This window comes from Rhinoderma darwinii, chromosome 9 (assembly GCF_050947455.1).
Source record: "Rhinoderma darwinii isolate aRhiDar2 chromosome 9, aRhiDar2.hap1, whole genome shotgun sequence".
In the NCBI taxonomy this organism is placed as follows: Eukaryota; Metazoa; Chordata; class Amphibia; order Anura; family Rhinodermatidae; genus Rhinoderma; species Rhinoderma darwinii.
In genome coordinates, this window is record NC_134695.1 from 50770623 (window position 1) to 50792672 (window position 22050).

Consider the following 22050-nt stretch of genomic DNA (forward strand, 5'->3'; position numbering starts at 1 on the left):
GAATTTACTAAATATACTTCTCCAAAGTAGCTCTGTTACCTAACGAAAAACTATAATGACAATATGAGGCTCGCACAAAGGTCTTTATACACATATTTTTACCTGGTGTACAGAATTTTTGAATAAAAACCAAACCGAACCAAAGAAGAATTTAAATGCCCCAGCTATTGACTTATAGGGACTTCTTTTTACTTATTCACTGCTAGTTCTGTGGTTATTTTTATTGGATTGATGCATTCTGGACCTCACTCACTGTATTTGGTGATCCTTTTCTGATGGTTGCCTATCATCAAAACTCCATTACACATTAGTGTTGTTGGATGTGACCCAAAGTATATATAAAGATTAATGTTTTTTACTCACTGGATTATACTGAGACCAAAACATCTGCAGAGGAGACAGACTTTTAATTTGTAAACCAAGCATCCAGGACACATATTTGCCCTTATTTTGGGTTATTCAGGCTTCTTGTAGTATTTAAGCCTGACACTTTTTTTGTATAGAATTATATAATTACCCATGGTCTACAATAAGATTATTATACAGATATTTACTCGTGTTTAACCACCAATACAGTCTGTCAATCGGCACTCTTCAAACGGAGCAAAGGAGTATGGGGACGATCGATCATTACTACTATCGTTCATTCCCATACATTTGAATCTTCACCATTTTTATGGCAGGATAAAAACTCTGATCACCAGATCAACGAGCGTTTGCTCGTTCATCTGCTGATCGCTGCCCTGTTTACACAGGGAAATGATCAGGAACAAGTGTTGGTACAAACGCTCGTTTATCTGATCATTGCCCACGTAAAAGAGCCTTAAGCAATATGTGTATACTAATATAACCAAGATACAAAAATACGAAAAAATGCCTAATGCCTGCTGTCTATGGGGTTTACAAATGTATGATGCACAGGGAGATTAGGTCTTAAGATCTAGGAGGGGCAGAAGACCTAAACCGGCTACCTTGCCTCCTTAGTGAGTTGTTCCTACTACAATGCAAAAAAAGAGATAAAAATTTGATTAAAATTCCTTATTGGCATTTCATCATCTACTACAAGAGGTGTTGACTTGAACAGAGGTGTAACTTAAATATCCAAGGCTAAAAATGTGAAACAGGGCCCCCAAACAATCATTTATAATACTGGTATCATCACATGGGACAAATAGACTTTTTGGGCGACCTCAAGACCAGAGCCTGGGTGTGACTGCAACCACTGCACCCCCTACAGTTACCCCCTTGTATGACAGGACTTTTATGAAGGAAGCACTTCTCTTCAAACCTTGTTTGTAGTAACTAATGCTCTAAGTATGTTATATAATAGCGAAAAAAAGAGAACATTATCATGATTCTTTATAATTTCAGTATTATGGTTAACAGTGCTTATTATTTATACCATATTTGTGCCCATTAGTTGGGCAATGGATTTCCACTGATGTGGCACCCTCATAGGGCTTAAAGAGAACCTTTCACCTCCCCATACATGTGTAGCTGAGTGAAGCATGTAATGGGCAGGGCTGCACAAATGCTGGGGCACTTTACTTTTTTTTCTACCCTCCTCGGTCATTTAGATATCGGTGCCGTTATATTTGGCGCCCGATATTTAAATAACCCCCTGAACTGTTAATGGGGTGTGTCACTGCTACGGAAAGCGTAAGAGCTGGAGAGAGGAGAGCGCGCATGCGCGCTCTCCTCTTCAGCGCTTGCACTGTGCGTAGCAGAGCCACGCCCCCTTGCCAGTTCGGCAGACAATTACAAGACTGATCTCTTGCAAGAGCTGAAGAGATGAGAGCGTGCATGCGCGCTCTCCTCTCCACAGCTCTTACACTGTCCGTAGCAGTGACACGCCCCCTTGCCAGTTCTGCAGAAGACTGATCTTGAAAGCTGAAGAGTGACGGCGTGCGCGTGCGCGCACGCACACTCTCTCCTCTATCCTCGCTCTTGCTGTAACACTGTCCGTATCTGATTGGACAGTGTCACAGCCATAGTAACACGCCCCCTTGCCAGTACACACCCCATTGACAGTTCAGGGGGTTATTTAAATATCGGGCGCCAAATATAATGGCACCGATATCTAAATAACGGAGGAGGGTAGAAAAAAAATGGAAAGTGCCCCAGGGTTTGTGCAGCCCTCCCCATTATATGCTGCACTCAGCTGCACATGTATGGGAAGGTGAAAGGTTCTCTTTAAGAACATCAAGACATTCTATGGTTTTCCCAAAACTCCTAAACATACCGGACCTCATATATAAAAATGCATCCCTTTAATTCATTGAATGTTTCCTTTCACCTTCTCACCAGCATTAAAAAAATGTAGCTAAGCGCTGATAGCTCAGAGCTGCCCCTGAGTATATGTTACAAACTACTTATCTACTGAAATTTGATTTGTGAATTCTTTTTGTAGGATGCAGCATTTTTTCGAACTATGTCTCCAGTGCAGTCTTTTTTTTTTTTCCGTTTTTGCTCGGTAAATGTTTTGAACGCTCATAATACATGACTGCAACTGGGATCTTATGTTATGTCCTGGGTGCCTTATTATATTGTGAATTTCACTGGGCGAAGAACAGATGTGAATAAGTAATATTTCCAAGATATCACATCTCCAGGATATTTTATCATAACAGATGAGGAAAACATAGACCCTCATTTTAAATGGCTTAGCACAAGTAAGGCCCCATGCACACGACCGTGCCCGCAATCACGGCCCGCGCTTGCGGGCACGGCCGGCCGCTGACTGACAGCCGCATTTTCGGGCCGTGCTCCCATACAAAGTATGGGAGCATGGCCCGCAAAATGCGAAAGAACGGACACGTTCCATAATTCCCGGAACATTTCCACGGCACTGACACCCTTCCGTAGTGCTACGGAAAGGTGTCAGTGTTCAATGAAAGTGAATGGCTCCGTTTTTGCGGACCGCAATTGCGGTCCGCAAAAATGGAGGTTTTTTGCTGTCGTGTGCATGGGGCCTAAGCCTGCATATTCTGTAGTATTATATGTAATATTTAATATTATTACTGTTTCAGTGCTGTTGTCTATTAACCAAAGAACAGAAACTCAGAACCAGTACAATATTGGTATGAAATCCAATTACCTTTGTGCACTTTTGATTGATAATTTTGGAAATGATATGATTTGCATTTTTTAATATGACCCTGTGTGTCAGCTTGACTTAGAGCTTCCTACTCATCGAAAGTTTATATAAACTTGTTGGTATTTGTCTGTATCAGGAAAAGTACATTTTGCATTTTGACTGCAATAAAGCTTGTGGTATAGTACTAAACTATAGTTAAATCAGTAAATGCAAGATAAAAAGGTTGTCTTAACATGATAACCCCTTTTTAGAAGTAAGCCGCCATGTTGATCACCTGATCGCCATGGATCTAGCTCCTAAAACAGTGGGGTAATCGGATGTTATTGCTGTGGAAGTTGTCACTGACCATACATTTCCAGCCACCATGTAACCTAGCTGGGCCAAGTCTTCTGGAGAGTGGGAGTTCCTTCTAAGCAGATCTCCACTTCGGCTAATAGAAGGGGTCCTGAATGGAGAAAACATCTCTTTAACGTCCATGTGCCCTAATAGGACGTAAGCTTTCACTCAGCCTTACAACTGAGCCTCAATGGTTAGTAGTAAAGGTACAAGTAAGCAGCACAGGTTGTACTGGCAGCTGGTACTGGTTTGCCCACTGACCCACAAGCCTCTACATTCTATTGTGTGTTGCTATGTGCCAATCTACTCATATCCTTTCTAGTGCTGTTAACCTCAAGTCTTATAAAACATCTGACAAGTCAAAAAGACCTAGAACCTCCAGAACAAAGCCTCTGGCATTCTTCGAACAGAGTTTTTATAGTTATTGACTTACACTTTAAAGTTTATGAATAAATACACTTACATCTATACACAGATTTTATTTAATTTAACTCATTAAAATTAAAAGGCTTGTATGAGATGAGAAAAAAATGTTTACTTTTTTTTTTTCCCCGGAAACAGCGCCACTCCTGTCCTTGGGTTGTGTCTGGTATTGCAGCTCCACTCCAAGGAAGTGAATGGAGCTGATTGCAATACCATACACAACCCAAGTACAAGAGTGGCGCTGTTTCTGGGAGAAAAAGAAAACAGAAAATTTTTCTAATCTATTACAACTTCTGTGAAAATTTGAAGTTTATCTTTTAGTGAATATCTCTGTGTGGAAGATCCTTAGACTACTATTATCTCCTTTGAAAGTGCTGTCCATGATGTTTGTGTTTTATTACACTTCCTGGTGTGTTACGCTAAATGTTTTTCTTGTATATCTAGTAAAATATATGTGAGGGGAAACCGGCAGAGTGAGGTACATCTCACTACATAGGAGTCTGCAGTTTATTAAAGAGGTTTTATTATGGTCCCAGTGACAGCTACTTATGTTCCAGTTCCCTGTAGAGGCTAATACTATGGTTCCTGGCATTACTTACACTAAGTCTAGCTTATCGGTAGTCTAATATATGCAAACTTAGCAAGAGGAAGCCCAAGGGAATATAAATGACAATTCCTATGGAACCAGATCCATTGTCCGTTTTTACAGAATGGCCAGTGTTACCATAAAAATGTCTAAAATACTGCTGTCAATATAAAAAAAAAAGCAGTTTCTAAATGTATTACTTCTACAAATACTGGCGAAAAAAATGCATTTTATTTCTTAAAGGGTTTATGTGGGGACCAAAAATTATTATCAGTGTACTCTCTGCAGCATGTGAGTACATTACTAATATACATTCCGGTCCCCTGTCGCACTAATTCTGAGGTTTTCATAGATTTTTACAGCACTGCCGGGGGACCAGAAGTCTAGTTGCACAGTCTTCTTTGATGACAATAAGACTCTTCGTCATGTTACTGGCCCCGCTGTACCCTATGTAATCGCTGTACTACGGCTACTGCTCGTACATGCAGTACAGCGGCGCCGGTCACATGGTGTAGAGTCGTATCTTCATCAAAGAAGGCTGTGCAACTAGACTTCTGGTCCCCCGGCATAAAATCTATGAAAATCTCAGAATCAGCGCGAGGGGGGACCAGAATGTATATTAGATGCAGTGAATACACTGCTAATCATTTTTGGTCCTCACATAACCCCATGAATGTCCATGTGATCTATTGTTTCCTTTGAGGGCAGAGTCGTAGCTAGGCTTCCCTTCACCAGAGGTAAAGATTCAGTTTGCTGCCCTAGCCCTGTATTTGAATAACCTGGCGAAGGTGGGGGTGACTTGTTGCCCCACTCATCTCCCAGGACACATGTCCCACCACCCCCCTATCTACACCCCCGTTGAAGTGGGTCCCAAGTGGGGATCGGGAGCATATATAACTATATGAAAAAAATTATAATTGCCCACATAGATGATTCATATACATTGGGCACAGCTGAATTATCTTGATCCTTTGACCCCTTTAAAGGTATGTGATATCAGATGCTTCTGTATCAAAAAAGACAAAAGTATTATAGCAGTGATACCTTTATTGGCTAACCAATAAAGATATCATTCCTTTAAGGCCTGATTTACACGAGCGTGTGCGTTTTGCGCGCGCAAAAAACGCTGCGTTTTGCGCGCGCAAAAGGCATTTGACAGCTCCGTGTGTCATCCGTGTATGATGCGCGGCTGCGTGATTTTCGCGCAGCCGCCATCATAGAGATGAGGCTAGTCGACGCCCATCACTGTCCAAGGTGCTGAAAGAGCTAACTGATCGGCAGTAACTCTTTCAGCACCCGCGACAGTGAGTTCCGATCACAATATACACCAACCTGTGAATCAAAAAAAGACGTTCATACTTACCATGAACTTCCTGCTTCCTCCAGTCTGGTCTCCCGGCCGTTGCCTTGGTGACGCGTCCCTCTCGTCATCCGGCCCCACCTCCCAGGATGACGCGGCAGTCCATGAGACCGCTGCAGCCTGTGATTGGCTGCAGGCTGTGCTTGGCCTGTGATTGGCTGCAGCTGTCACTTGGACAGAATTGTCATCCCGGGAGGTCAGACTGGAGGAAGAAGCCGGGAGTTCTCGGTAAGTCAGAACTTCTTTTTTTTTTTACACGTTCATGTATATTGTGATCGGAAGTCACTGTCCATGGTGCTGAACCAGTTTAACTCTTTCAGCACCGTGGACAGTGACTGTCTCCTGCCGTCGCGTACCCGAACATTTTTTGCCGGGTTCGGTCAAAACGAGTTCGGCCGAACCCGGTGAAGTTCGGTGCGCTCATCTCTAATTTGACACTCCGTTTGGACCACGTGCTTTTCTGTTTACATTCATCCTTTTGACAGCTCTTGCGCGAATCACGCAGTTCGCACGGAAGTGCTTCCGTGTGGCATGCGTGGTTTTCACGCACCCATTGACTTCAATGGGTGCGTGATGCGCGAAAAACGCACGATTATAGAACATGTCGTGAGTTTTACGCAACGCACTCGCGCTGCGCAAAATTCACGCATCGTCTACACTGCCCCATAGTCTAATATAGGTGCATACGACACGCGTGAAAAGCACGCGCGTCGCGCGCGCGTATATTACGCTCGTGTAAATGAGGCCTAAAACGTTTGTCTTTTTTGACGCAAAAGTACTTAACATCACTCAGATATTTCTAGCTAACACAATACCACACTATTTTTTGTGATACCCCCTTAAAGTGATAGAGATTGTTAGTTCTGATATAAGGCAGAATATAACTATTTCCTTTTCTGGACAGATTTAGACAGAACTTCTTTGGAGCAGAGTTGCTTCACTGTTTAAACTATTGAAGGTATGAGAAATACACGTTGTACTCAATGGTCTGTAACACCTAATGATTTGATGTTCACCAGAGTAGAAAGAAATTGATTGATGATCTAGCATGTTCAGGGTATGGAGAGTTAGGTCACTGGTGAGAAGCTTTGACTATGTGTTTTCAGGTACTGGAAATCTGGCACCACATCAGCCAGAGGTTTTACTTTATATATGCATATGCAGGGGCTTACATACCATAGATGCAGGCAAGGTGGCTATGGAGCCCATAGAAGGAGTGGCCCCATGTAAGGTTACACCATTCTCCTTCCACATGGGTAATGTAAACTTGTGCAGGACTCCATCTCTCTGCAGGAGCTACAGAAGCAGCCCAAGGGTCACAAGTCCCTTCTCTCTTATAAGGGATTGGTAAAAGGAGAAAACAATCCTGTTAACAAGATGACATGAGCCTGCACCAGGGGGACACACCATTTTGGCCTATCCTCCTCTATGTACGCCCCGGCATATACACATCCAAAGTGGGACTGGGATTTCTTAAAATGATTCTGAGGGTTCCACTTCCATTCGTACAGAACATGTACTGACTGTAACGTCCACAGCCGCGGACCGTCGTTCCTACCTGCCCTCGACGGCCGCGGTCATGGACGAGTGAGTGCTGGGCGGCATCTCTGCACTGGTTCCCGTAAGGTGCACGCGCACGCTCGCGTCCGGCCTTAAAGGACCAGTGCACACACATGAGTAAAATCTGTAATTAGCCCATGATTACCCTGACTTTCACTCATTGCCTGAGCGTTGTTGTGTTTACCCATGTTAGTCTTAGCAAATGGTCCCTTAATGTTATCCTGTTCCCGTTGTTCCCGTGCCCTGCTACCTGTATCCCATGCTAGATTTGTTCCTGTGCCTTAGAGTGTTGGAGTCGTGTTGTGCCTCCTGTCACACCTGATGATTTACACCACGTCTGGTGTCTGCAAGTTCATCTGTGTCGAGCCACCGTTACGGTCTGGACTATCCAAGGTACTCTTGTACTAGGACTGTTGTTTGGCCAGCTGCTACTCCGCTACGGCGGTGTGGCCTAGTGGGTCCACATACCCAAGGATCGTGACACTGGCCACTTTTAATTGCATTGTAAACTTTGTTGTTGTCATTGCACACAGAGGACATATCAGTAAGGTCTAATAAAATAATTGTGAATCTACTCATAAGAAATAGGCCCTAGTGGTAATGGATTGGCTCCAAATTGGGTTGTTTTCAGCTGAACCTTTGGGGCCTAATATTGTGTCAGAGCCCGGGCTCACCTAAGATCCTCTAGTACTCTGGTGGGACAGTCCAACCTTTCACATACTCTTCCGGGTCATAGAGGTCATCTCAATAGTGGGTATGCTGTATTCAGAGGCGGACGTTTAACCCTTTCAGGATGCAGCCATTTTTTGGATTTACATTTTTTTCCTCCCCACCTTCCAAAAGCCATAACTTTTGGAAGGTGTGAATAATTATTGTTATTTTTCCATCGATATAGTCATATGAGGGCTTGTTTTTTGCAGGACGAGTTGTAGTTTTTCACTGCATTATTTATTGTATTATATAATATATTGGGAAACTGGAAAAAAACTTTGTGGGGTGGAATAGGAAAAAACAGTAATTCCTCAATAATTTGAGTGGTTTCGTTTTTACGGCTTTCGCCATAGGGTAAAGGTGGCATGTTACGTTTATTCTACAAGTCAATACGATTACGGTGATACCAAATTTATATAGTTGTTTTTTTTATGTTTTACTACTTTTACAAGGAAGAAACTAATTGTTTTGTCCCCACATTCTGAGAGCCATAACGTTTTTATTTTTCCATCAATTGAGCGGTATGAGGGCCTATTTTTGCGGGGTGAATTGCAGTTTCTATTGGTACCATTTTGAGCTACATGTGACTTTTTGATCACTTTTTTTTTTTTGTGGGATATGAAGTGACCAAAAAACAGAGATTCTGGCGTTTTATATTTTTTTCTTTTTACGGCGTTCACAGTGCGCGTTAAATAATGGTATATTGTAATAGTCCAGACTTTTACGGATGCAGCGATACCAATTTTGTATATTTGCTTTAATTTTTACATTACTTCAGAGGAAAAAATGAAAAAAAGGTTGGTTTTTTTAACTTTTCATATTTTTTACACTACTAAAAACTTTAACACATTTCCTTAGGGGACTTGAACTAATGTATTGCAGTATGTTGTTATTTTTACAGTCTTCTTGACATGCCATGACATCCACTGGCACCCCCCCCCCCCCCCACCGCCCCGATTCTGTCGCGGGGCGGCTATGAGCTGTCAGAGGGGGACACCCCCTCTTTCTAAAGTCCTAGATGCTGCGATCGTGCTTGATCGCAGCAACCAAGTGGTTAATCGGCCAGTAACAGCGCGATCGCTGTTCCTGGTCATTAGTCCTGGGTAGTACGTCGTGGTGCGCAAACAGGTTAACTGGTTCCCGACCGCTGGCTGTATTTTTACGGCCAGTGGTCAAGGTCCTTAAAACCCGAGCCATAGACTTCTTACGGCTCGGGTTTTAACTTGCTGCCCGCGCGATCGGCAGCAGAATGTCGGGTCTCCGGCTGTCAGTGACTGCCGGGGACCCTGAGGAGAGGATAGAAGCAGCTGGTTAAGCTCCTGGGCCCCAATGCAAAATCTGTAACAGGGCCCCACCTACCATGTGCCATTTATAATACTGATGTTTTTTCATGTGGTAAAAGGGCCTTTGGGCCCCCTGAAGCACCAAAAGCCGGGTACGACTGTTACCTCTGCACCCCCTATAGATACACCCCTGTCTGTATTATTTTTTTGTACTGGGGAGTATTTTAACAAAATTGTGATGGGAATGGTTGTAAATAAAAAAAACGAATTGAGGTATTTTCAGCCAGATACTAAGTGACAGATGTGTCGTTTATGTTTTCATGCCTCTTAAGTGTCAGTGCTATATTATATTTCACACCTAAGAGCTGACTATGTCCCACTGATGTCGCTGACACATCTTTGTGCATTTACAGTATAAAGATGCATATGTTGTATGAATTGTATTCTCCTGGTCTTTTATCTAAAAAAAATATAAAAATATTAGATTAGAGGTCACCGCAGCAATCCAACAATTAGGAAAATGTGTCAGGATCTGCATCCTCTGCTTTCTAAGTGTTTGCATTCAACTCCCAAACCTCCAACATTTAAGGTTCTATCTCATTCACTCACACCGGGACGCTATTGAGATTGTCACTTTGTTTTGCTTCCAGCCCTTTAATTTTCACGTTTCCTCTCACTAGGGCATATGTCTATGCTAAAAATAGTTCTGTCTAGTTTCAGATGAACATATTTAGTGTAGAATATGTGTTTCTTTGGTGAGATCCTTTATAATAAATCATGCTGTGTAAACGGGTGCAGTCACCATGTTTGCTTTATTTAACCCCTTCCATTTTTCGGATTTTCACTTTTGTTTTTTCCTCCCCACTTCCAAAAGCTATAATTTTTTTATTTTTCCGTCTCTATAGCCATATGAGTGCCTGTTTTTTGCGGGACAAGTTGTAGTTTTTCATGGCACCATTTATTGTACCGCATAATGTACTGGGAAGCTGAAAAAAAATATTTGTGAAGTGAAATGGGCAAAAAACAGCGATTACGCCATGTTTGGGGGGGTTTTGTTTTTACGGAGTCCATCAGGTGGTAAAAACGACATATTCACCTTATTGTACAGGTTGATACGATTACAACGATACCAAATGTATATGTTTTGTTTTGTGTTTTACCACTTTTAAATAAATAAAACTATTTGCTATATTAAATAAACTTTTGTGTCGCCATATTCTGAGAGCCATAACTTTTTCATTTTTCCATCAATTTAGCGATGTGAGGGCTTAAATTTTGCAGAGCGAGTTGTAGTTTTTAACTATACAATTTTGGGGTATATGCGACTTTTTGATCACTTTCTATTTGATTTTTTTTAGAGCACTAAGGTGACCAAAAAACAGCAATTTGCGTGTTTTATATATATTTTTTTTTTACGGCATTCACCGAGTGGGTTAAACAACGCTATATTGTGATAGTTCTGACTTTTACAGATGCAGCGATACCAGTTATGATAACTTTTATTTTTTTTAACATTGATTTAAGGGAAAAATGTGAAAAGGGGGGTTTTTGAACTTTTAATACATAATTTTTTTTGAAACATAAAAAAATACTTTATTTACCAGTTTTTTACTTTATTTTAATAGTCCCCCTAGGGGACTTGAGATCGCTTGCATGATATACTGCAATACTAATCTATTGCAGTATATCATGATTCTGACAGTCTGTTTGAAGATCTGCAGGAGGCAGAGCTTCAAAGGAGTACGAAGATGGCGGACCTCGGGGGCCTTTGTTAGGCCCCCAGCCTGGCATATCAACCGTTGTTACCGGCCGATCGTGCAGTGGGGGGGCGCGATGGCTTGTTTGAGGGTGCGCCCCCTGATTTTAACACTTTAAATGCTGTGGTACTGATTGACCGCGGCATTTAAGGTGTTAAACGGGCAGAATCAAAGTGAACTTTGGTTCCGCCCGTTGCAGTGAGGTGTCGGCTGTGTAACACAGCCTTCACCCACCGTGTATGGAGTGAGCTCAGCCCGTGAGCTCGCTCCATACTTCCCCTTAACCCTTATCACGTACAGTTACGTGATAATGCGTTAAAGGGTTAAGGGCCTAAGGGTTAAGGTTTCCATCGGGTTAACCCCTCAACGGAAAGGGAAGCTGAAACATTAGCTTCTGTTTCCCTCTCAATTGCACTCAATGGTGACGAAAACCTAGCTGATGGTTTCCGTTTGTCACCGTTTTGACGGAATCAATAGCGCAGTCGACTGTAAAGAAAGATGTAAAAAAAGATGCCTGGATTGTATGGAAACCCAGTGTAAAACAAAAATGACTGGGTTGTTATGGGAACCTGGTGTAAAACTGTGTGTATGTCAGTGAGGCTAAGAATGAAGAACCTGCGAGCCTCTATTGGCTAATATGGGTCATGTGATGTGGTATGGAGAAGGACCATTGATGTGGAAGCCATTGGTGCCATATTTGCTTTTGTGTTGCTTTTTTTTGTGTATATCTCTAGAACACTAGGCCCTAGAGAGCTGAAACCCGGTCTAAAACCTTCAAAAGAACCTGATTTACTTGTGTGCCAAATTTTGTGCAGATTGGTCCAGTCGTTTGGCCATGCATAAAGAACAGACAACAGAAATTAATTTTTATATATATAAAGCCTTGAGAAAGATTCCATTGAGTAGGATTGAAACGTTGCTTGGGTGAATAAACACACCACTTCATTTGTTCACTACCTGGAGTGCTGCCTCTAACTTTTGTTCTCTATATCTATGGACTCGATATCTATTAGCCTGAGTCCAGGAGGATTCTATTCACACCCATTATATGGAGCAATGCTGCTTTCTTGATAGATAGATAGATAGATAGATAGATAGATAGATAGATAGATAGATAGATAGATAGATAGATAGATAGATAGATAGATAGAGATGAAATCTATATTAAAAGTTGAATACCTCTGCAAGCACATTATCCTGTACTGATGCTGAGTTTTAGACTGTATTACATGCCAGAGCTGCATTTACAGTTCTGCTAATGAAAACAGTCAGCAAGGATGTTGTCAGACTCCACATTTAACAGCTTATCTCAGCTCCTATAATGTAGTGGACTGTCAATTTTTCCAATATAGGATTACTGTTCAGCGCTAGACAAGCTTTGTGCACACATTGAGCAAGAAAGAAAATGCTAGGAGATTTCAGCTCTTAAGCCAAAAGAACTGTGAATGCAGATCTGGCATATTTTACTAGCTGTAATTTAGCATCATTACAATATGTGAATTGCAGTGTAATTACTAAGTTATTCAACTCTTTATGTAGATTTATACTATATGTAAACTGTAGAATGGTGTTCAAATGTGGATACATAAAAGGAAAGAAAATCTATAATACATAGGTTAAAAAATCTCACAAACTTCTGATCATCAGAAATGCTCAACATCTTACCCCTACATGCACTAATGGATGACCCGCTAGCTATATCATGCTGAATAATTTGGCTATGCGATATAAATATAAATATTTTCAACTGATAAGAGTATATGAGATACAAATAGGGGAAAAAAACAACTGCATGATTGTATCAAACAGTAATAAAACCATATAAATATTTTGGACAAGATACTTCTTATATTCTGTATAGTATTGACCTTGACCTTCTTTCTCTTCCTACTCCAGAGTTGTACATTATGTAATGAATTCCATACATCAGTAGGGTTGCAATAATGTGACAGTGACCTCTGCTGTTGTCTTAAACAACATGGAAATGTCATTACACAATAAGCAAAATGGAGCGTTGTTAATAAAAATAAAATTGAATGAAGTATAATGTGCTGGACCCTGTTGTATGTAGGTGTAAATGTTGGAAAATCTAACATTGTGGGGTTAGATAATAGGAGTATGGGCCCAAGGCACTAGTATGACCTCTGCGTATCCTCGTACTGAAAATAAGATGATCTGCAAGACACATTTTTTTACTGCCATCTGGTGGAACTAAAGAACATGGTAAAGCTTTCTTCCACCAATGTGCCATACTTGTCTGTAGAAGAATTCTGTATTAGGCCAATTTGCGATGCGGTCCTAAAGTTGAACTTGCTTTCTTTCTTCTTATAGTTGTCTCCAGGATCAGATGAAGACGATGGTCATGACAGCTCAGGACGGGAGACGCTTGGCCGTATTCAGTTCAGTGTGGGCTACAACTTCCAAGAGTCTACTCTCACTGTTAAGATTATGAAGGCCCAGGAGCTACCAGCCAAGGACTTCAGTGGAACTAGTGATCCATTTGTGAAGATTTATCTACTGCCTGACAAGAAGCACAAGCTGGAGACCAAGGTGAAGAGGAAAAACCTCAACCCACATTGGAACGAGACCTTCCTCTTCGAGGGTGAGATGTACAAGGTGGAGGGGGGGTTACATTGCCCCAGCTGTACCGGCCAATAAATGAAACACCAAAGATCCAACTATGGTTATACACTAAAAAGCTAAACAAATATATTCTAAAGTGATTAAAATAAAATGAAGTAATTGACATTAAGTCCCATTAATAAGACTTAACCTTTTAGTATAACCACATTGTTTTGAAAATATCATAATATTATATCACTTGATATGGAAGAACACAATAGATTACGTATCTACATATCCTACACATTGCCAATTTCCTAAAATATAACAACGTATTCTCATATTGACTAAATAGAAAGATACTTTGTCAAATTGTTTATGCAAGTGTATTGAAAACGACCCTTAGGGGGAAGTTACATGCAATATCAGGAACAGAAAGGTTTATTTTATAAAGACGAGCAAAAGATGAGCAAGGCGAGTATTGGTAAAAAGCCAACTCAAACATATGAATTATCTAAATTTTGTCCTAAATGTCTCCAAAATAAACTTACCTTGGGCCTATTGCAGATATCCAGTTCTCGCTTATATAATCTAGAATTTGTCAAGACATATTACAGCCTCTCGGAGCCAAAAGAAGCCTCTATGTAGAAGTGTCACCTCTTTGCCTAAAGCATACCTCCAGTTACAACTAACCTTTAGTATGATATTGCACTTACTATTCTAAGCCACTGTGCAATATCTCTATTAGGGGACGATGCCTCTGTCCGATCATAGCCAGCTACGGACACCCCCGCTGCATGGCTGCAGTTTTTTTTTTCGGATCGAGGCTGAGTGGATTGGTCTATCTTCTAGGCACCTGCACCCAAACATTGGCTTCTTCTGCTAAGTTCCTGGTACAGGGGGTAATTTATCAACCTTTCCACGCCAGTTTTCCAATGTAGAAAAGTTGCAAAAGGGCACAAAAGAATTTTGGCCTTTTTTCACCACCCTCTGCACTTTTGTGGAAAGGGAGTGTCGCCACTAAAGGCCAACAAATTTATTATTATTTACACCAGAAAACAGGCGTAAATTATAGTGGAAATTCACTCTATGGGGCATAGCATGATGGGGGGCCCGCACTGACTACCCCCTCCTATTAAGCATGGCAAATAAATAAATAAAAATTAAAAAATATATATACTCACCTCTCTACTCCTCTTTCCCCCTGCAACTCCCTCATCACTCTAGCGCAGCTCATACAAGGACCTGACGCCAGGCATTACCAGGACATTGTATGTGGCGCAGCACTGATGTCAATGAAGTGCTACGTTGCATATAAGGTCCTGCTCGGCATCAGGACCTTGAATGAGCAGCGCTGGAGCAATGATGGAGTCAGGGGGAGAAGAAGAGTGTAAGGTGAGGATGTGTGTTTATTGTTTTTTTTTGGCCAAACAGGGGGAATGTATGGCACATGGCCACCATCGTCGCGCCACAGCCCAGCCGACAGATGCAACACATTTATTAAAAGGCTTTTGCCTCTTAAAAAAATGTCTCAGAGTTTACTCCAACTTTTTATTCTATTAAGACTGGCATATGAAATGCCAGTCCGAAAAAAATTCCCCCCAATAAGGCTTCTGGTGGGTACAGAAGCCTAGTAGATAGAGCATGTCTCATACAAGTTTGAGGCTGTGCAGCTGGGACCACAGATAGACTTCAGATAAAAACATTTCTCTAAAAAAAAAATACAAAAAAATGCATTGACAGAAAATATGCCCTAAATATTAGATTAGTAGGGATTTCAAGAAGTGAGCTCCTTTGTTTTCTGTTGTATACATCTGATCACAGCTCAAATTTATGAAATGGGGACCAGAAGCTCAACTTTAATGATTGGTTGGATCTACACTGATCTAAATGTTAATAACCTGAATTTGCAAACAGTAGTCACATGGCCTGGTTGTGGTGCCATGTGGTTACCACTAATGTTTCCTTTTTCAGAATAAGATCAAACAGGAAAGAAATGTATAATGGAAACCCTAAGGCCCCATGCACACGACCATAAAATCGCCTGTAATTACAGACCGTAATTACAGGCCCATTCATTTCTATGGCCGACGGACACCTTCCCGTATGTCTACGGGAGGGTGTCCGTGCCGTAGAAACCTGCCCAAAAAAATAGGACATGTCCTATTTTTTTATTTTACGGACTGTGCTCCTATACTTTATAATGGGAGCACGGTTCGTAAAAACGGTCATGTGCATGAAGCCTTAGGCCTTATGCACATTGTTCTATGATGGATCTGCACATGGTGTTATTGCGGATCTGCGTTGTGCGGTTCTGTAATACGGTGCGCATAGCTTGTTAGGGGCCCATAATGTCCGTGTGAAAGCAATTTTGGACTCTTTTTTTTTTTCACATTTTTTTCTGGAGTTTTTTGTCCACCGGCATTAAATTTAATGCAAAAACCGCCACAAAAAAATGCTTAAAACGAGCGAACTAATTTCTGTCTCCTATCGATTTCAATAGGAGGTCAGAGGCGGGAACCGCTCGAAGAAAATCAAATGGGGGTGATTTGGGCCATTATTTGGTGCAGGTCCTGAGGCAGTTTCTGCATGAAAATCAGCGCCAAAACACTCAGTGTGGAAGGACCCTAATACAGACCCATTAGGACATTATTTGACATACCTCTGTTATACATTGAAGCCATGACAATGATCTTTTCCGCTATTTACAGTGTGTTATTTCATTGTTGGTGAATTTCAATAAGCTTTGATACATTGTGACTTGGATTCCATGAGACGTTGCTTGAACCATATAACCACTTTCGATACTGCTACAATCTTAGCTTATAGGTGACGATTACATTTCGGCTAGCATCCTGGATATTTTGGCTAAATGTTAATAATAATAATATTTGTGTTTGTTCACTAATGTTTATCCACCATCTTTCTCGAAACACTTGACACCAACTTGTTGGCTGGATAAGTATTTGCATCATTATGAATATTTAATTATATAATTTACTTTCAGAAACACTTGGCAGTTTCTGAATATTTTCTTATCCATTAACATAAGTTGTGAGGGATCTGTGCAGAGCCTTGATTCGGAGGCAGCAGTTCTATGAACACAATACTATATTTCCATGCAAAACGCAACCTGAACAAGGATTCTTTGAGATTTTGAGCAGCCCTGGCATGGGAGCCACACATGTGGCACTATGTACTAACTATAATTACAGTTTATTTTCACAAATATATCCATCTCACCATTTTTTAACTCACTATTTTTGTCTTGCTAAAACCCCTTGTACTGTTAACAGAGTCGCAGCTAGGAGTTAAGCAAGGGGGGGGGGGGACACATCTGAGTGGATGTCAACACAGAGGGCCCCCCACACAGTATAATGACCCCTTAGTGGCACCCACATAGTATAATGCCCTTATAGCTGCACACACACACACACACACACACACACACACACGCACACACACGCACACACACATACACACACACACAGTATAATGCCCCTATAGCTGTCCCCACACAGTATAATGCCCCTATAGCTGTCCTCACACAGTATAATACCCCTATAGCTGCCCCTTCACAGTATAATGCCCCTATTGTGCCTCCTCACATGGTACAATGCCCCTATAGCGGCCCCCACAGAGTATAATGCCCCTATAGCTGCCCCCACACAGTATAATGCCCCAATAGTGCCGCCCCCACACAGTATAATGCCCCTATAGCTGCTCCCATAAGGTATATTGCCCCATCGCAGCCCCCCCCCCATACCTAGTATAATGCCCCCTTAGTGTCTAATAAAAAAAAAAAAAAAATTCTCACTTATACTTATTCCCACGGTGAGTGGAGTAGACCCCTGTGCTTTTCTGGTTTAGGCAGTGTGGAGCTTGGCAAAGACAGGTGCGATGATGTCACAACATCTCGCCTGCCTGTGCCGAGCCGCTCATGGCAGGCATTACATAATGAATGCTGGAGCAAGGAGCCGTTAGCTCCCTGCTCCAGCATTGGATTCAACTTTATCTGTGTCCTCAGGGTACAGTTGAAACCGGGACATGCCACCGCTGGGGAACAGCTCTGGGCCCCACCATCTCAGTGAGCCCCCCCCCCCCCCCCCACTAGCTATACCTCTGACTGTTAACCTTGAGCTCCCCGGATTATGATCCATTAACAGAATTCCAAAAATTTAGTATTACCAAAATACTGTGACACATATAGAACAGTAATAAAGATGCCATTCAGGGTCTACAGGGACATACATAGAGCAGAGATGGTCCCCTAGAAAAATTTAACATGGGGTCCTTTGTTGGTGCCGGTTCATTTATAATACCCCACAATCTAAGGACAGAAGAACCTACGAATTGTTGTCTCCCCTCTCCAAAGCCATTCTATGTAGAAGAAATTAGCAGCACGATCTTTTGGCCTGAACTAGATCCCTCTTCTAATGGGGCCTATAGTCGCTATATGGTCTGCCTCTATGTGCACATTTGAGGGTTTGTAGAAAGCTGTATGGTAATCCTTATGGGCTCTGCAATGGTGGCCATTAGTAATCGTCAGCCTCTATTAGTGCAAGATAAATGGATGCATAGAATATGAAAAGACTTAAGGATAACTCAGGGGTTACATAAGATTACAAAAATGGTTCTGCTTTTTTCCAGAAACACCACCACCACTTTTGTCTACAACGACTGTATGTACAGCGCTATGTCTGTGTAAACAATAAAGAGGACGCATCACTCACAGTGGTGATTGAGTGGATCTCAGGGTTTGGACTCCCATCACTTAACTGTTGATTGCCTATCCTGAAAACAGACCCCTTTAAAGGGTGGCGGTTGTTTAAAAATAAAAAGTGCTGAGACCCCCGCTCCCTCCTATAAATAGAACTAGGGGGTGAAGAACTCAGATAAGAGCTGTGCCCCTCCAGCTGCTGACAGTTTTTTCTGGCTCTTCACATGGTTTACAGGCTAACACAAGGTCTATATTCTGTACAGCCAATTGGTGCCAAAGGGGCACTGCAAAGGGGCACCGCTCAGCTGATTGCCTCTACTCTTTGGTTCTTGCAATCATTCGGGGTCTCAGAATAAAGCATGGGTTATCGATTCAATACAGCCTTAGAGCAAGACTACCTAACATTACTATTGTCCTCAATGATGGGGTTATTTTTGTGCAGTTATTTCACTGTTCATAACTTAAGTGATACATTGTAGGAAAAAAATAAAATGTTAACTTTATTGCAAGAAAGAAGTGCAGCCTTCAGACTTCTTAATGTTGACTTAATAAGGAGCACAGTATTTGTCCTGTAGCGCTCAATGTTTATATTCTGCAGGGTACAAACACCAAGGAGTGCAAACCTTCCACTTCTGACCCACGCCCTGTTTTAAAACAAATACAATGGTCCATCTCATTTCTATTCATTCACCAGTATTGAAGTTGAAACTTGTATTTAAGAGATTATATAACATTACATTGGGGAATTGCTATTTATGCAATGTATTAACCTGAAGGGCTGCTGTGAGTTTCAGTCTGCTGAAAGGTCTGCGGGGCAAATGCAGTGAAGTTGAAATTTACCATTTGGTTATCATTGGAAGGTTCCTGCAGCTAAATGGGGATGTTTCTGATTATAACAATATATCAGAGAATTGCTAATTTGGCAATTGTCTGATTTGATATTCGAACTGGCTTCAAAGGGGGAGTTTCACTTTAAAGGCTTTGTACAGCTTTTTTTTTTTTTTTAATAACAACAAAAAATATGTATTATGTTATTTTGTGTAAATGTTAAATTGTTTTTTATTAAAAAAAATGTTTACTTTTTGAGATACAGCTTCAATGTTTCATTGAATGTTTCTGACACGCAGGATCGAGCTGTTATCGATCACATCTAAGTTCATGAACTTGGATGTGACTGATAACAGGAGGATCCTGCGTGTAAGAAACATGCAGGACCAGCATTCACCAAAGCCGTCAGTCCTGCTGACCTGACGGATTCGGATTTGACGGCAAGATATAGCTTCTATGTATCCATGAAACATTGAACCTGTATCTTAAACAGTAAACATTTTCAAAAATATATATATATATAAAAGTTACTTAAAATTACATAATACATTATTTTATTTTAAAAAAAAATGAGTTCAAAGGTGTAGATAGCCTTTAAGTATTCAAACCACAATATTAATGCTGGGTTCACACGACCTATTTTCAGGCGTAAACGAGGCGTATTATGCCTCGATTTACGCCTGAAAATACGGCTCCAATACGTCGGCAAACATCTGCCCATTCATTTGAATGGGTTTGCCGACGTACTGTGCCGACGACCTGTAATTTACGCGTCGTCGTTTGACAGCTGTCAAAAGACGACGCGTAAAATTACAGCCTCGTCAAATGAAGTGCAGGACACTTCTTGGGATGTTTTTGGAGCCGTTTTCTCATAGACTCTATTGAAAACAGCTAAAAAACGCAGCGAAAAACGCCGCGAAAAACGTGAGTTGCTCAAAAAACGTCTGAAAATCAGGTGCTGTTTTCCCTTGAAAACAGCTCCGTATTTTCAGACGTTTTTGGCTCAGCGTGTGAACATACCCTAAGCCTTACATTGGTGGGAAAAAAACAGTACAACAATGTGTAGAAAAAAAAAATGATTTACAAAATTATGATGGGATTTGACACTTTGTTCTTTTTCTGCTAAAAGGATACAATTTGCGTTCTATATAGAAGAAAATATTCCTTTTGACATTTTAAAAATGCTTTTAATCCCTGTTACCTCTGAACTGTCATAGAAAATTCATCTATATAGATATTACACTCCGCATAACTACTAAAATTGTATTTATGGGTTATTCCTCATATTACATTATGTGTGACATTTCTATAAATAAGTCCAATGTCATACATCACCCTGGTTGTGTCTTGTTTCAGTCATGAGCTCAATCTACAATCAGGACTTTAACTATCATCCTACTTTCTAAGGCCTCATGCACTTGGCAGAGCTTGTACGGTGGCATAAGCAGTCCCTATTGAGCTCCCGTATGCCATTGTATGGTGCCTATGCATGGCATTGTATTATGGAGATATTCTCAATGCTTGTAGGCAAGAATACCTCAGTAATATGGTATCCAATGGAGCATACCAAATCTGATGTGTAATACGCCGGTGTGCATGAGCCCTTATATTGCATGTACAATTCGATGTTCTCTGTAATGAATAGAATTTGTCAAGGATCCTGTACTAGAAAAACAGGTACGGTAGATTGTCACATCTGTACTTCTAGGGAAACCTCTCTAACTAGGAGTATCATGTGCAGAAATTAATACTGGACTTTTTATGTTTTGCAGGATTCCCATATGACAAAGTTGTACAGAGAGTCCTATATCTCCAGGTATTGGACTATGATCGATTCAGTCGGAATGACCCCATAGGAGAAGTATCCATTCCACTTAACAAGATAGACTTGACGCAGATGCAGACATTCTGGAAAGAGCTGAAACCGTGCAGTGATGGCAGTGTAAGGAACGCCATTCTTCTTATGTCTTTTATATAGGGGATAATAGAAGGAGGGCCCACCAATTGGGATATCCCACGCTGCAAGCAAAAACTTAGTGTTCAACTAGAGGCATCTTTTTAAAACAATGTACACCCAGAGTCTTCAATAATAGTGCTAGGGATCTACATCACGGTTCCCCCACCAATAGCAGCTAATCACAGGAGCCCCCAGAAATAAAACCCTCAGCGACCAGCTGATCTCAAAGGGATCCACATCAAATTCTTGAAAGGTTTGTTAATAATCAGTGATAGTAAGGCTGGCCATAAACACTGAATAAGACCAAAGTCGATGAAAGTGGACGATTTCGACCAGAGCGAACGATCGTCGGTGAGAAATTTACACAAATGATCTTTAAAACCACTCGACGGTCTACAGTAATCTTCTAAAAAACTGGTCGGCCATGCTGGAAATTTTCAGACAATTGTGGAAAGGAATCGAATGTGTATGGATCACGAACGATCTTTCAGCCCGCAAAGGAGCAGAGTAGGAGGGTTTGTCAAGGGTTTGTCCTTTCCGGACGGTAATTTTCTTGTCCCATCAGACATGTATAGGCACGACTATTATGGCCAACATCAACTGAAATATGTATGGGGACATCGACTTAACGTATAGATATTGTATGAACGATCGTTCAAACATTGCCCTACAGGTCCTTCTCAATGAATTAGAATATCATCAAAAAGTTAATTAATTTCAGTAATTCAATTCAAAAAGTGAAACTCATATATTATATAGATTCATTACACACAAAGTGATCTATTTCCAGCATTTTTTTTCTTTTAATGTTGATGATTATGGGTCATAGTTAATGAAAAACCCAAATTAGTCTCACTTAAGGCTCTTTAA

At 41.2% G+C, this 22050-nt stretch overlaps 1 protein-coding gene across 4 annotated transcripts in view; it reads left to right on the plus strand.

Annotated features, from left to right (window-relative positions):
* SYT7 (synaptotagmin 7) overlaps positions 1-22050 on the plus strand; it is a 315087-nt gene that overhangs the window by 267448 nt on the left and 25589 nt on the right. For all 4 annotated transcript variants that reach the window (XM_075837640.1, XM_075837639.1, XM_075837641.1 and 1 more), the window contains 2 exons: positions 13445-13715; positions 20996-21165. In XM_075837640.1, coding sequence (XP_075693755.1) covers positions 13445-13715; positions 20996-21165 — 441 coding nt within the window. The remainder of the gene's footprint in view (positions 1-13444; positions 13716-20995; positions 21166-22050) is intronic.